Genomic DNA, 17279 nt, shown 5'->3' with positions numbered 1-17279 from the left:
AAGTGGGGTGGATCTGAAGTCTGAAGAGGGGTGGATCTGAAGTCTGAAGAGGGGCTGATCTGAGGTCTGAAGAGGGGCTGGTCTGAGGTCTGAAGAGGGGCTGATCTGAGGTCTGAAGAGGGGCTGATCTGAGGTCTGAAGTGGGGCTGATCTGAGGTCTGAAGAGGGGCTGATCTGAGGTCTAAAGAGGGGCTGATCTGAGGTCTGAAGAGGGGCTGATCTGAGGTCTGAAGAGGGGCTGATCTGAGGTCTGAAGAGGGGCTGATCTGAGGTCTGAAGAGGGGCTCATCTGAGGTCTGAAGTGGGGTGGATCTGAAATCTGAAGAGGGGCTGATCTGGGCATGAAGAAGGAAGGATTGGGGACTAATCTGAGGTCTGAAGAGGGCCTGATTGGGGACTGATCTGAGGTCTGAAGAACAACTGATTGGAGGCTGATCTGAGGTCTGAAGAGGGGCTGGTCTGAGGTCTGAAGTGGGGAGGGCCTGAAGAAGGGTGGATTGGGGGCCAATCAGAGGTATGAATTTGAGGGGGGGGGGTAATATGACGTTTGAGGGAGGAATAGTGTCGCATCATTGGTGTAGTGCCCCGTCTTTGTTGTCAGTGGAATAATGCCCCATCATTGGTGTCAGTTGGAGGAATGGTGCCCCATGATTGATGTCCTTGGGAGGAATAGAGCCCCATCGTTGGTGTCAGCGGACATATTAGTGCACCCTCATTGGTATCAGTTAGAGGAATAGAACCACAAGGGCCAGGAAAAAAGTAAAGCAAAGGACCTCTGCTGTCGATCATATAGAATCTCCTAGAGGTGATTTACCTGTGGGCTGGTATTTTATAACTCCCGGCGATCAGCAGGACGTCGCACAGCTGCTTCTGCTGCAGATAATTCTCCATCTTTCGGAAGGTTTGCTCGGCATGGTTTAAGCTCTGGAAATACTCGTCCGAAGTACCGTTGGTCATTCTACTGGGGGAGGGGTTGGAGTCCGGGAGCCTGGCAGGAGAAGAAGAGTATGATGAGCAATCAGCCGCTATTCAATCTACAGAAACATTGTCATTTTGTAATACAACAACTTCTGTGTGTCCTTCATTCTAAGGACATTTGTGTAATATTTGGCATCAGTGAATGATGCATTTTTAAAGGGGACCTGTCATAATAACTCAGACTTCACATAAATCAATAGGGGGGGGGGGGTTACTAAATCGCATGACCATGCAAAGAAAACCTTCCTTACACTTGCCATGAATGTGAAACTCATCTGAACTTCCTCAAGTGACCCAAGGCCTAGGCGAAGGTCGCGGGTCTCTGTAGAGCATTGTGGGAGCCTAAATCTGGACTCTGGGACTCTTGCATTGCTCCCCTGCCCTGGAAGGGGTAATTACATGCTAAGTCTAGGGGTAGAGGAATACCTTGTAATGCTCGTTCCAGCAGCCTCTGGTGCTCCAGCTTGAGGGTGGACCTTCGCCATCCTCACATGAAGGACTATTGGTCCTGTATGGTACATGATGACCAGGAATGAGCTCAGGTGGTGAGCTATCTCACCAAGAAGGCATCACATCTCCCCGCCAATCATAAGTGGCCCTGCAGACACACATAGACATGCCCCCGAGGAGCCCCTCAGACACTTATGATTTGCAGGGCACAGTAACATCTTCCTGACGGGTTCAAACTAGGATCCCAACATGCCTGAGCTCATTCCTATTGATAGCGTTAGCCCTCAACCGATGGCCCAGAGTACCCTAGGAGGCTTTAGGGGACCGTACTCACAGCTTGGAGGAAGCCCGTTGGAGAAATTAATCCTTGAATTGGGGGGAAAGGGCCTGCAGAGGGTAAATTTATGTCTTCCTGCCTGGAGAGAGGCAAATTTATCCTCATGCCACCCATCTAATGCATATGTGGGACAAGGTCATCTAGTGCCCAGGGCAAAGATGTGAAACGGCGCCCCCCCCTCGAAATGTATGAGCATTATGTGTCAGAAACCCCCCCCCCCCCCCAAAAAAATTTGAGCACTAATCTTCACACTTACCCTCTAAGCTTCCAGTAATAATCCCCCTCCTAGCACAAATCTTCTACCCCTCAAATTTTTCCTCTGAGCAAAAATCCTCTCTACACCTCCAAATCCCCCCTCCCAGCTCAAATCCTCTCCCTCCCCAAATCCCCCCTCCCAGTTCAAAGCCTCTTCCTCCCCAAATACCCCCTCCCAGTTCAAAGCCTCTCCCTCCCCAAATACCCCCTCCCAGCTCAAATCATCTTCCTCCCCAAATACCCCCTCCCAGCTCAAATTCTCTCCCTCCCCAAACCCCCCCTCCTCCCTGCCTCTAGCACAAATCTTCCCCAAATTTCCCCCCCTAGAACAAATCTGCCCCAAATTTCTCCTTCTAGCACAAAAAATCTGCCCCAAATTTATCCTGTTAGCACAAAAAATCTCCCCCAAATTTCTCCTCCTAGTACAAAAAATCTCCCCAAATGTCCCCCTTCTAGCACAAATGCCCTTAAATTTTCCCTCTGAAACAAAAATCCCCTCCCACCTCTCCTAATTTCCCTCTCCCAGCACAACCCCCCAAATTTCACCTCTCAGCACAAATCCCCCAATCGCCCTTACTAGCACAACCCCACCCCACACCCCAGCATAAATCCTCTACCTCACCTGTCTGATAGACTTCCAGTTAGATTAAAATACACAACAAAGCACATCCATTGTGCAGCACTATGGAGGAAGCAGAGTATAAAATCAGCAGCTATACATAGAAACTTTGTTTTCAAAACATTACAATAGGCTGCACATGGGCGATCGCCCGCGATTAATTGCCAGTGATTGCTACATATAGTGCTCAATGTAGTAAATGTTGTGATTGTAGTGGCTATTGATTGCATTCTACTGTTCCCTTTGCACAGCAATCAATAAACTGGTGAGAGAGAGAGAGAGAAATAGATATATAATAATTCTGAAAAAATGTGTATATATATATATATATATATATATATATATATATATATATATATATTATTTTTTTTTCATTATTTTATTTTATTTTATATATATATATATATATATATATATATATATTAATCATAACAATAAATGTTTTTCGTAATTATTATATATATACGAGAAAATGTATTGTTATGATTTTATATATATATATATAATAATTACCAACATAAATAAATAAATATATATATTTTTTTATTTTTATTATTATATATATATACATATATATAAAAATGTTATTACTAATAATAATTACAAATATAACTATTTGAGAGAGCTGGTCGCACTCGCATGTCATGCGAATTGGTGAAAACTGCATCCAATTCGCACATATGTGAACCCGGCCACTCGTTCAGATTAGGCCACTTCAACACAAAGCACATTCAGCCACAACCTAAATGTTTCCGCTGCGCGCATTGTTAAATGCGTTAACATGTTGCGGCGGCATTAATTTTGTCTCCCAACCCACTTAGGCAAGGTAGTGCCGGCGCGTGTGTTTTGCGGTGCACCATAACGCACAGTAACCAATGAAGAATGAATGGCACCACAGCGCACCTGCTGGATCATAGCGAGTTTTTGTTTTTTTCATGCGCTGTGGGAACGCGCACCGTATAGCCCGCAATGTCGCGTGGCATGAGTGTGAACGGGGCCTTACTGGCAGATGTTCCACGCATTTGTAGACGTGGAACGGTTGCGATCTGGTGAAATGTGTCATCCGGAGGTAATGATAACAAGGTATTCTGCGGATTGTCAGCAGGCGCCGCGTTCCTGATAATCGAACGCATCGCATCGCGGAAGCAGGATTTTATTTCATTAACCTCTCTGAATAAAATAAACATTTGCCGCCTTGTTCGTCACGCGGGGTTGTTTATTCTTCTGAATGTTTTTTCTCCCTGATGGTTCGGATACACCGAGTTCTCTGCTCGGTTTTCAAAGCCGTTCTGGAAATAAACCAAACACTTTCCATTTATAGAGGGAAATCTGCTTATATTTTACCTTCCCTGAATTAAACCTTTCCGTTTTCATTGCATAGCTTATTTTAGACGCAGTGATGTCATCACTGGGTCTCCGTGATCCTCTATGCAATGAAGGCAGATCATGACTGGTGGGAGTGGCCAGCAGGGGGCTGTACATAGCTTCCTGAACACATCCCAGCCCCTGGCCTCAGTACTCTTCTCAAGAGCCCTCCGTCCTGATGCAAGCAGTGGGCTGGCCCTTGGGAGGGGTTATGCAAATATCAAAACACCTTGATGTGTGATTGTGAGTCTGGAGGAGGGGGGAGCTTTTCAAGGCAGGATTTATTTGCAGGCAGACTTCTCTAAGTTACGCTCATATGCAACTCTGAGCCTCCATAAATGAAAACTGAAATTCAATAAATGAAAAGGGGGGTGGACCAATGGGCGGAGTTAAGCAAATCTGAAAATGCCATGATGGAGAACACCCCGGGGCACGCCTGGATAGGAAGCATTTGCATGAAGAGCGCTTTAATTAATAATATATTATGTGGTGCTGAGCCTCCATGACCTTCTAAGTAATCAAAGGGGTGGGGCCAGGGACAGTCAGACTGGGGAGCAAAGGACTAGATGATGCTGGACGTCCTCCAGCCAGGAAATGAGGCGGTACTCTATCTGACTTGCTGCAGCTTCTAATGCAGATTGTGAGAAGCTCACAGTGTGCAGTGAAATCCTTAAGGAACTCAGTCAAGTAATTGCCAGACCATTGTTCCTAATTTTTACTCACAGTCTACTGACTGGAATGGTACCAGAAGAATGGAGAAAAGCCAATGTAGCACCAATATTTTAAAAAAAAGGGACCAAAATACATCCCTGGGAATTACAGACCAGTTAGCCTAACATCAATAGTATGTAAGCTCTAGGAGGAGATGACAAGGGACTATATACAAGATTTTAGTAATGAGAATGGTATCATTAGCAATAATCAGCATGGATTCATGAAGAATTGTTCTTGCCAAACCAATCTACTAACCTTCTATGAGGAGGGGAGTTGCCATCTAAATAAAGGAAGGCCCGTAGACGTGGTGTATCTGGATAAAGGAAGACCCGTAGACGTGGTGTATCTGGATAAAGGAAGACCCGTAGACGTGGTGTATCTGGATAAAGGAAGACCCGTAGACGTGGTGTATCTGGATAAAGGAAGACCCGTAGACGTGGTGTATCTAGATAAAGGAAGGCCCGTAGACGTGGTGTATCTGGATAAAGGAAGACCCGTAGACGTGGTGTATCTATATAAAGGAAGGCCCGTAGACGTGGTGTATCTAGATAAAGGAAGGCCCGTAGACGTGGTGTATCTGGATAAAGGAAGGCCCGTAGACGTGGTGTATCTATATAAAGGAAGGCCCGTAGACATGGTGTATCTAGATAAAGGAAGGCCCGTAGACGTGGTGTATCTGGATAAAGGAAGGCCCGTAGACGTGGTGTATCTAGATAAAGGAAGGCCCGTAGACGTGGTGTATCTGGATAAAGGAAGGCCCGTAGACGTGGTGTATCTGGATTTTGCAAAAGCATTTGACACAGTTCCCCATAGGGTGAGGACATGGATTGAAAACTGGCTACAAGGGCGAGTCCAGAGGGTGGTGATAAATGAGGAGTACTCGGAATGGTCGGGGGTGGGTAGTGGGGTCCCCCAGGGTTCTGTGCTGGGACCAATCCTATTTAATTTGTTCACAAACGACCTGGAGGATGGGGATGGGGTAAACAGTTCAATCTCTGTATTTGCGGATGATATGAAGCTAAGCAGGGCAATAACTTCTCCGCAGGATGTGGAAACCTTGCAAAAAGATCTGAACAAATGAATGGGGGGAGAGGCAACTACATGGCAAATGAGGCTCAATATAGAAAAATGTAAAAAAAAATGCATTTGGGGGGCAAAAATCTGAATGTAATCTATAGACTGGGGGGAGAACCTCTGGGGGCATCTAGGATGGAGAAGGACCTGGGGGTCCTAGTAGATAATAGGCTCAGCAATGCCAAGCTGCTGCTAACAAAGCAAACAGAATATTTGCATTAAAAAGGGGATCAACTCCAGAGATAAAAGGATAATTCTCCCGCTCTACAAGACTCTGGTCCGGCTGCACCTGGAGTATACTGTCCAGTTCTGGGCACCAGTCCTCAGGAAGGATGTACTGGAAATGGAGCGACTACAAAGAAGGGCAACAAAGCTAATAAAGGGTCTGGAGGATATTAGTTATGAGGAAAGGTTGTGAGCTCTGAACTTATTCTCTCTGGAGAAGAGACGATTGAGAGGGGATATGATTTCAATATATAAATACCGTACTGGTGACCCCACAATAGGGAGAAAACGTTTTTGCTAAAGGGAATTTAAAAAGAAATGTGGCCATTCGCTAAAATTATAAGAAAAGAGGTTTAACCTTAAACTACGTAGAGGGTTCTTTACTGTAAGAGCGGCAAGGGTGTGGAATTCCCTTCCACAGGCGGTGGTCTCAGCGGGGGGCATCGATAGTTTCAAGAAACTATTAGATAAGTACCTGAAGGACCTCAACATACAGAGATATACAATGTAATACTGACATATAATCACACACACAGGTTGGACTTGATGGACTTGTGTCTTTTTTTCTACCTCACCTACTATGTAACTATGTAACTATGAAATGAGAGTCGATATTAAAGCCAGGATCCTGGCGCTGCAAGGCACGTGAGCCGGTCACTTCTCCTCCAAGCTGTTTCTCGCTGGTTTCCTATTTTCCCCCGCCGCCAGTCCGGCGTGAAGCTGAACCGACTTTGTTTAGCAAAGTGATAATAATTCACCTGAACGCCCTCCCCCCCCCCTCTTTGTTCTCTCCTGGCAGAGCGGAGGAGTTATTATTGGCTGCAGGCGAGAAGATAATTATATTTCAAATTAAAGTTCGAGGGTTTTTTAAAATTGCAATTCTGAAATCAATTGTCCCGATCAATCAATTATTCAGCTGGTTCTGTGCGGCGGGCCGGAGGGGAGAGGCGGGGTGGGATTCTTGGCGCAGCCTTGGTGCTGCTGGTCCCGCGTTTTTCCCCCAGGTTATTGGATGATGCACCGACTCCCTAATAATCCCTACTGAAGAGGAGACATTAGAGAGGTTATTGAAGTGTCCGCTCTCCCGGCTCATAATGGTTTTCCTGACGGCGATCAAGAGGCAATGAGTATATCGCGATGCGCGCTAATTGTTTCCCACGGCGGCGAGGAGTGCGGTTTGTTCTTCTTCAGCTTCTTTTTTTTTATTTAGCCTAAAGTGATCACTTCAAAATGATATTAAAGTCTTGTTTTTTTTTTAAACAGCGGTTTTGCACAGAGCAGCCTGCATTGGCGTGTGCACAGTGTGTGCCAGGTGTGCCCAGGCACACCCTAATCACTCTGTGCAACACAGATTCTCCCTATTGCCCTGCTCCTCCCCCACCCCCATTTCCCTTGCAGTGCTATTGGCTTTCCTTCTCTCCTCTCCCACCGGCTGCTACTGTGGGCACACAAAGGTGGATGTTTTAGGATGAGTGGGGAAAAGGGGCCAGTAAATATGTAATTTACTGGCCCCTTCCTTTTCTAAATAAACACAGTGAGTGATCAGTTAGCATGTGTTTAAGCTTTGCGGTACACACCCTAATGCAATAGGCTGCGCACACATATGGCAGCCTGGATCATCCTCTTCTCGGGTCCCTCGCCGGTGCTCCTGGCCCCTCCCTCCTGCCAGGTGCCCCCAACAGAAAGCTCCCAAGCAGGCGCGCTCCTGAGCCACGGCTCTGTGTGTCCATTCCTGGTTTGGCCCAACCCCCTCCGTTTCCTGATTGGCTCAATGGCTGTGATTGACAGTAGCAGGAGCCAATGGCTACTGCTGCTGCCAAAGGCCAATCAGGAGTGTGAGGCCCACGGAAAGGCAAGGCTCTCGTGGACATCGCTGAATCTAGAGGGGGCTCAGGTAAGTATTAGGGGGCAGTGGGGGCCTGGCCACTAGGGGCGCATGGCCCCCCCCCATCCCTCCGTCCGGCCCTCTGATCTACATACAGGGACCCCGAACCATGGATTCCAATAGGGGAGGTTTCCTTTGAAGCATGTGATTAGAGGCTCTGATAGGCTTCAAAATAGGACGGGCTTGAGGTGCAGAGCACTGCGCCCTGAGCCCACCCAGTTGTGTGAAAATAGCAAACTAACATTCCCTTTTTTCACACGATTCTCCTCCCGGGCCAATCAGGAAACGGGTCTTGAAACCCATTTCCCGTTTGGCTGAATGGAGAACCTATGCTGGCCTTCGGGAGGAGGAGGGAGGAGACTCGCTATTGGAGGAGACGCGAGGAGAGAAGATATAGAAGCCAAGCACCCCGGAGGGAAGCCGTAGTAAGTGTTGAACGAACGACCAACCAGAGGGCACATAAATTTTAATGGCATCCCAGTCTTAGTCCGTAGGGTTCAATATTGAGTTGGCCCCGACCTTTGCAGCTATAACAGCTCCAACTCTTCTGGGAAGGCCGTCCACAAGGTTTAGGAGATGTGTCTATGGGAATGTTTGACCATTCTTGACGCTCTTCTGCTAGCGGTGGCCCGGCTTTCTCCTTCTTCGCCGTCGCAGTCTTCTTCTTTCTTCTTCTTCACCGGTGACATCACCCGGTGACCCCGCCCCTTATGCCTATATAAGTCGTGGAGCACCATGTCCACAGCATGACAGCGGGAGAGAGCGTTGTGTCAAAAGAAGGAGAAGAAGAATTCAAAGAAGATGGGCCACTGCTAGCAAAAAAGCAGAAGATAGCGGAGGAGCACGGCCGAAGAACTGGAGAGCATGGAGAAGTCGGAAGAGACCCCCGAAGTCGGAAGAAGACCCCCGGAGCTGCCTAATAAACTACTTTAAAAACATGTGTAGTGTGTTTTTTATTGACACTTTTTCCCCCAGGTGAATGGGTAGGGGTACGACGTACCCCATACTTATTCACATAGGGTGGGGGGCCGGGATCTGGGGCCCCCCTTATTAAAGGGGGCTCCCAGATTCCGATAAGCTCCCCACTTGCAGACCCCGAAACCAGTGACCAAGGTTGTCAGGAAGAGGCCCTTGTCATCATCAACATAGGGACAAGGTGCTTTGGGGTGGAGGGCCCGCAAGGCGCCCCCCTTCCCCAAAGCACCCACCCCCCATGTTGAGGACATGCGGCCTGGTACGGCTCAGGAGGGGGGGCAATCGCTCATCCCCACCCCCTTTCCTGATAAGGGTCTGGCTGTTTTTCCCCTTAAAATCCATACCAGGCGACGGGGCTCGCAAGGTGTCAATCTCGCAGATAAAAGCGGCCAGGTTTAATTCCTTTTCTACCCCCCGTCGTAACTCATCGCGTTCAAAATGAACGAACTTTAGTCTGTGTGTGGGCAAGTCCATTCATTTGGAAGTCCGCCGGAACTCTGCCGGGAAGTCCGGCGGACCTAGTCTCCCGGAAAGTCCGGTCAAGTGTGGGCAAGTCCGTTCGTTCGGAAAGTCCATCGGAACTCTGCCGGAATTCCGGCGGGAAGTCCGTCGGACCCTGGTCTGCTGGAAAGTCCGGTTGTGTGTACGCGGCATAAGAAGAAAACCTGTTAGCCCTTGTACACACAGCCGGAGATTGAGACAACCAAATCCGTCTGATTTTGTCGGTCGGATTTTGTCTGAAACTGTTGCATACACACGGTCGGACAAAGTTGTCAGAAAATCCGACATGATGGCGTTATTTCGTTACGACGGGACTATGTTCAGGCTAGTAGCCAATAGCTTTGATGTAGGAATTTGATCTGAGCATACGTGGCACTTTGTCCGATTGGAAATTTCTACACATGATCGGAGTATGTCCGATCGGAGCATTTTGTCTGAAAATTTTACCAACAAGTTGGAAAATTTGGTCCATCGGATACTTCAATGGAAACAGTCCGATGGAGACCACACACAGTCGGAATATCCGCCAAAATGGTCCGATCGGACACATTCCATCGGAATCTCCGACCGTGTGTACAAGGGCTTAGAGTCTGCAAAAGACTTGAGACCGGGGCGGAGGTTCACCTTCCAGCAGGACAACGACCCGAAACATCCAGCCAGAGCTACAATGGAATGGTTTAGATCAAAGCATATTCATGTGTTAGAATGGCCCAGTCACAGTCCAGACCTAAATCCAATTGAGACTCTGTGGCAAGACATGAAAATTGCTGTTCACAGACGCTCTCCATCCAATCTGACAGAGCTTGAGATATTCTGCAAAGAAGAATGGGCAGAAATGTCCCTCTCTAGATGTGCAAAGCTGGTAGAGACACCCCCAAAAAAGACTTGCAGCTGTAATTGCAGTGAAAGGCGGTTGACTCCGGGGAGCGCCATACAAATGCCCCTCCTCCACACTTTTCACATTTATTTGTAAGAAATGTTGAAAACCATTTATCATTTTCCTTCCACTTCACAATTATGTGCCACTTTTGTGTTGGTCTATCACATAAAATCCCAATAAAATACATTTACGTTTTTGGTTGTAACATGACAAAATGTGGAAAATTTCCAGGGGTATGAATACTTTTTCAAGGCACTGTAAAATATAATCGGCCTATTTGGAGTACAAGCTCCATGTGGTGCCTCGTTCTAATTCTGTATTAAGCTCGGATAATATAAAACAAGCGTAGTCTTGGTCGCTCGGGGGGCGCGTTCCTGAACTTCCCGGGGGAGGGGGGGGGGTTCTCGTAAAATCCTTCAGCCCGTCCTCAGTTCTGATGACAATAGGCCTGAGGATTATATCAGGCAATAGAGTCATCTTCTGTGAAAGGATAAAACTCATCGTCCGTCAAGCCGCATGGCCTAAATCGTTTGGCGGTGAACACATGCAGCGTCAGCGAAAGGATTCGTCCCGCTGGCCGCCAAAACCGAGGGGGCGCCAGGAGCAGTAGCGATAATCCCGCTGCATTGTCTAATGATATTTGCCCGCAGCGAGGATGGCGTCTGTGCCGTACGTCGGTGACAGATAAGATGTCACAATGGAACATGTGAGGACTCGTGTGGAGCGAAAAAACCGAAAATAGAACTTGTCATACTATGAAAAGGAACCGTAAACAACATCGAAACGAATCCAGAGAGGAGCTGACGCACGCGTTTCTCAATTCATTTGATTGTGGATCTGTCACCGCCGCGCGTTTAGGAATCAAGGGACCTGAAATCCATACTCCTCGCTCATATACTGAGGAGCCGGTGGTGCAGTGCACAAAAAAAAAGAAAAAGCGAACGAAAAACTAGAGGGGAGTCCCAAAAGAGACTCCTGAAAGGGGCAAGGCATGCTCAGGTCCACCTCGTAAAAAAAATAAAAGAACAATAAATCAAATTCGTTACAACGCAAAACAAGTCCAGGCTAGAAAGTTCAGAAGGACCACAGAGGCTAATAAACAGGAAGGCTCAGCTGGCTTCAGTAGTGCAACTTCTCAGCGGATAGAAGGAATATCTGTGGCAATGCAAAGATGCAACAAGAGGGCGCTTCTAAGTGCAGTATGTAAGGTCAGTTTAATAGTAAAGAGCAAATAAGAATAATACATTCTAGTAGTAGAATAAAAAGGACATGTTATAAGCTCTGTAGCCATCATCCAGAATCCCAGACAGTGCAAAGATGATGGGGAGCATCATAGTATATCTGCAGTCTCTGACCATCTCCTGTACTATGTCTGCAGTCTCTGACCATCTCCTGTATCATGTCTGCAGTCTCTGACCATCTCCTGTACTATGTCTGCAGTCTCTGACCATCTCCTGTATCATGTCTGCAGCCTCTGACCATCTCCTGTATCATGTCTGCAATCTCTGACCATCTCCTGTATCATGTCTGCAGTCTCTGACCATCTCCTGTATCATGTCTGCAGTCTCTGACCATCTCCTGTATCATGTCTGCAGTCTCTGACCATCTCCTGTATCATGTCTGCAGTCTCTGACCATCTCCTGTACTATGTCTGCAGCCTCTGACCATCTCCTGTATCATGTCTGCAGTCTCTGACCATCTCCTGTACTATGTCTGCAGCCTCTGACCATCTCCTGTATCATGTCTGCAGTCTCTGACCATCTCCTGTACTATGTCTGCAGTCTCTGACCATCTCCTGTGATATGTCTGCAGTCTCTGACCATCTCCTGTACTGTGTCTGCAGTCTCTGACCATCTCCTGTACTATGTCTGCAGTCTCTACCCATCTCCTGTATCATGTCTGCAGTCTCTACCCATCTCCTGTACTATGTCTGCAGTCTCTGACCATCTCCTGCACTATGTCTGCAGTCTCTGATCATCTCCTGCACTATGTCTGCAGTCTCTACCCATCCCCTGTACTATGTCTGCAGTCTCTGACCATCTCCTGTAATATGTCTGCAGTCTCTGACCATCTCCTGTACTATGTCTGCAGTCTCTGACCATCTCCTGTACTATGTCTGCAGTCTCTGACCATCTCCTGTACTATGTCTGCAGTCTCTGACCATCCCCTGTACTATGTCTGCAGTCTCTGACCATCCCCTGTACTATGTTTGCAGCCTCTGACCATCTCCTGTATCATGTCTGCAGTCTCTGACCATCTCCTGTGATATGTCTGCAGTCTCTGACCATCTCCTGTACTGTGTCTGCAGTCTCTGACCATCTCCTGTACTATGTCTGCAGTCTCTGACCATCTCCTGTACTATGTATGCAGTCTCTGACAGCTTTCTGTAGTACTGAATGTCTCACGTGGTCCTTTGAAGATGTCGGGGAGAACACATGAGGCCTCCTATATCAGAGAAGCTGAAATGCTCCAGGCAGTGTAGCCTGCAGCTAATATGTTCTGTAGCTATATGGATGGCATTTCCTGTTATGTGCCCCCAATGCATGTAATGAATAATATCTCCGTATTGCAGAAGGATCCTTTATTTCCTGTATGGATCCCCTTTATCTTTACATAACAATAAATGAATAATTACAGCGATCGCTCTCCATAATGGGATATTTAATCACAGAGCTCTAATTAGCTCTCACGCTGACATTGTTTATGTAGAAGGAAAAACAATCGGTAATATGCTTTACTGCCATCATAAATACAAGTCATAAAAATATCATTATAGTAATATGTGTTTTAGGTTTATTGTAAAAGGTGAGCCGCTCAGCGGGGGAGGGAACTTCAATTAACGTTGTTTCATTTATTATACGTCATTTTATTTATTTTGGAAGTCTTACGTGCCTCCATACTATTTAATAGGAATGAAGGTAATTAAGAGCTTTTATTTCAATAACATTTGTGTGAAAATTAAAAAAAAAATCAGGAGAATTTGCCAAGGTTTCCCCATTTTGGTAGGAATGCATTGGAATCAATGGAAAGGGTAAAATAAAGTCATATTAACCAATTAAGGATAAGGCCTTTTCTAGAAAATTAGAACCCCAAACATTATATATATATATGTATATATATATATATATATATATATATATATATATATATATATTTTTTTTTTTTTTTTTTATATATATATAACAAATTGCAGCTACCACTCTTTTAGTCTCTGCTAAAAAAATAAAAAAAATAAATACACACACACACAATATATATATATATATATATATATATATATATATATATATATATATATATATACATATACATATATATATATATATATATATATATATATATATATATATATATATATATATATATATATATATATATATATATATATATATATTTTTTTTTTTTTATATATAATTATTATTATTATTATTATTATTATTTTTAGCAGAGACCCTAGAGTATAAAAGAGCAGTATCTGTAATTTTTTTTTATAACAGACTGTATTTGCGCAGTGGTCTTTCAAACTGATTTTTTGGGGAAAAAAATACACTTTAATGAATTTTTAAAAAGTCATTACAAAACACAAATAGTTACCCCAATTTTTGTTTGTTTAACCCTTTCATGCCTAAGCCTATTTCTCATATATTTATTGCTTACAAGCTAAAATCCATATGTTCATCGATGTCAGTGAACTAAAAATGTGTAAAAAATGCAGGAAAATAATGCGTTTTCAATTTCTTTCCACATCTTCCAAAAACTTGTGGGAAAAAAATGACACGTTCAAAAGACTCATTATGCCTCATAGATTATACATTGGGGTGTTTTCTTTCCAAAATGGGGTAATTTTGTGGGCGTTTCTATTGTCCTGGTGCTCCAGGGCCTTCAAAATTGTGATAAGTAGTCAGGAAATTAGACGTGTAATTTATTCTCTTAGAACACCTGAGGGTGCTCCTTGCATGTTGGGCCTCTCTATGTGGCCAGGCCGTGTAAAAGTCTCACACATGAGATATCGCCATACTCAGGAGGAGTAGTAGAATGTATTTTGGGGGGTCATTTTTGCTATGTACATGCTTTATAAATGGACAACTTTGCTTAAAAAAAATGCATTTTCATTTTCTTTCCACATTTTCCAAAAATTTGTAGAAAAAAAATGACATGCTCAAAAGACACATTATGCCTCATAGAATATACAATGGGGTGTTTTCTTTCCAAAATGGGGTCATTTTGCGGGTGTTTTCATTGTCCTGGTGCTCCAGGGCCTTCAAAAGTGTGATCGGTAGTCAGGAAATTATATATGTAATTTACAGTATGCTTCTAGAACACCTGAAGGTGCTCCATGCATGTTGGGCCTCTGTATGTGGCTTGGTTGTGAAAAGGTCTCACACATGTCGTATCTTCATACTCAGGAGGAGTAGCAGAATGTGTTTTGGGGTGTAGTTGCAAGTATGCATATGTCATGTGAGAGAAATAACCGGTTAATATGACAATTTTATAAAAAAAATCCCTTCACTGGAACTAAGGGGCCAAGTCCAACCCTCAAAAATAAATCACCACACTGTAATCCCCCCTTCACCAAATGATTTGTACCAGTGCACAAAGCAAGGTCCATAAAGATATGGATGAGCGAGTTTGGGGTGAAGGAGCATGACTGGCCTGTGCAGAGTTCCAACCTCAACCCAATAGAACACGTTTGGGATGAATTCGAGTGGAGACTGGGAGCCAGGCCTTCTTGTCCAACATCAGTGCCTGACCTCACAAATGCGCTTCTGGAAGAATGGTCAAACGTTCCCATAGACACATCTCCTAAACCTTGTGGACAGCCCTCCAAGAAGAGTTAAAGCTGTTAAAACTGCAAAGGCTTGACAAACTCAATATTAAACCCTACGGACTAAGACTGGGATGCCATTAAAGTTCATGTGCATTTAAAGGCAGGCGTTGCCCAGGGCAAAGATGCCAAACTGCACACCCCAGTTCATGATGTACAGGCTTAGGAGATCCTATGCCTAACAGTCACTTGATGGGTCAAAAATACAGCCTTGTGACAGAGGGAAGGCGCCCTATCCCTACAGTAAACCATTGTGCCCAGGGCAGCCACTTCTCCCGCCCACATCTTGTCCTGGACCTGCGCTAGATGATGCAGGACATCCTCCCGCCAGGAAATGAGGGCGGGGCTCTATCTGGCTTGCTGCAGCTTCTAATGCACATTGTGAGAAGCTCACAGTGTGCAGAGAATTCAGAGGAAGCCGTTTCAGTCTAGGACAGGAGCCGGTACAAGGGAAGGCCGAGGGTCAGATTTAAATGGTTCCATCAAGTTTACTTTTAGAAACTGACCAACTGATTCAATCCCATCCTCCTCCATCATACAAAAACATCCCATTTCACCGGTAGAGGAGGCGGCCCTCATGAATTATAGACGGCACTCTTGTTTTCTTTCCTACATATTTGATAAATCTTATAAAAATTTCACCGGCTCTGAATTATTTAAAGTGAAGCTCTTGATTCAAGCCGAAGTTCTCGCCATTCCATTTCCTAGTTTGTTATAGTGAATCCTATGTGCGGCCGAGGACAGAAATATTGCAAATTTTTTTTTTGCACACGTTTCAAAATGACAGTTAGGTGGTCATGCAACACTGTACCCATATGACATTTTTATAATTTTTTCACACAAATGGGGTTTTCTTTTGGTGGTATTTAATCACCGGTAGGGGTTTTATTTTTTGCTAAAAAAAAAAAAACAAGAAAAAAAAAAGAAAATTTTGAAAAAATAAAAGTTATTCTTAGTTTCTGTCAGTAAATTTTGTAAATAAGTATTTTTCTCCTTCACTGAGGAGCAATGAAATGTGGCACTGATGAGCACTCATATGCAAACATGATGACTGACGAAACGTAAAAAACGGTGACTGACCAAATGTAAAACAAGATGACCGATGAAACGCAAAACATGATGACTGACGAAATGTCAAACACGATGACTGATGAAACTTAAAACACGATGACCAATAAAACGTAAAACATGATGACTGACGAATCGTAAAACATGGTGACCAATGAAATGTAAAACATGATGACTTACAAAACATAAAACATGATGACTGACGAAACATAAAACATGTTGACTAACCAAACTTAAAACAAGATGACTGACGAAACGTAAAAGATGGTGACCGATGAAAAGTAAAACATGATGACTGACGAAACGTAAAACAAGATGATTGACAAAACGCAATACATGATGACTGATGAAACGTAAAACATAATGACTGACGAAACGTAAAAAACGGTGACTGACCAAATGTAAAACAAGATGGCCGATGAAACGCAAAACATGATGACTGATGAAACGTAAAACACGATGACTGATGAAATGTAAAACATGATGACTGATGACACTTAAAACACGGTGACCAATGAAATGTAAAACATGATGACCAATAAAACGTAAAACATGATGATTGACAAAACGTAAAACATGGTGACCGATGAAATGTAAAACATGATGACTGGCGAAACGTAAAACATGATGATTGACAAAACATAAAACATGTTGACTAACCAAACTTAAAACAAGTTGACTGATGAAACGTAAAACAAGATGATTGACAAAACGCAATACATGATGACTGACGAAACGTAAAACATAATGACTGACGAAACGTAAAAAAACGGTGACTGAACAAACGTAAAACAAGATGACTGATGAAACGTAAAACATGATGACTGACGAAATGTAAAACACAATGACTGACGAAATGTAAAACACGATGACTGATGAAACGTAAAACACGATGACCAATGAAACGTAAAACATGACTGACTAAACGTAAAACGTGATGACTGACAAAGCATAAAACATGTTGACTAACCAAACATAAAACAAGATGACTGATGAAATGTAAAACATGATGACTGACCAAAAGTAAAACAAGATGATTGACGAAACGCAATACATGATGACTGACGAAACGTAAAACATGATGACTGACCAAACATAAAACATAATGACTGACGAAACATAAAAAAT

The 17279-nt window shown here is 44.3% G+C and overlaps 1 protein-coding gene across 2 annotated transcripts in view; it reads right to left on the bottom strand.

The window, feature by feature from the left end:
• The window catches only part of KLHL4 (kelch like family member 4), a 605202-nt gene that overhangs the window by 161404 nt on the left and 426519 nt on the right, over nt 1-17279 (bottom strand). For both annotated transcript variants that reach the window (XM_077485270.1, XM_077485275.1), the window contains one exon: nt 815-988. In XM_077485270.1, coding sequence (XP_077341396.1) covers nt 815-957 — 143 coding nt within the window. In that variant the 5' untranslated portion in view covers nt 958-988. The remainder of the gene's footprint in view (nt 1-814; nt 989-17279) is intronic.

The sequence above is a fragment of the Lithobates pipiens genome, unplaced genomic scaffold, assembly GCF_037356315.1.
Source record: "Lithobates pipiens isolate NorthernLeopardFrog02 unplaced genomic scaffold, aLitPip1_a1.2 Scaffold_1, whole genome shotgun sequence".
Classification (NCBI taxonomy): domain Eukaryota; kingdom Metazoa; phylum Chordata; class Amphibia; order Anura; family Ranidae; genus Lithobates; species Lithobates pipiens.
This window is presented reverse-complemented; position numbering and strand designations above follow the sequence as displayed.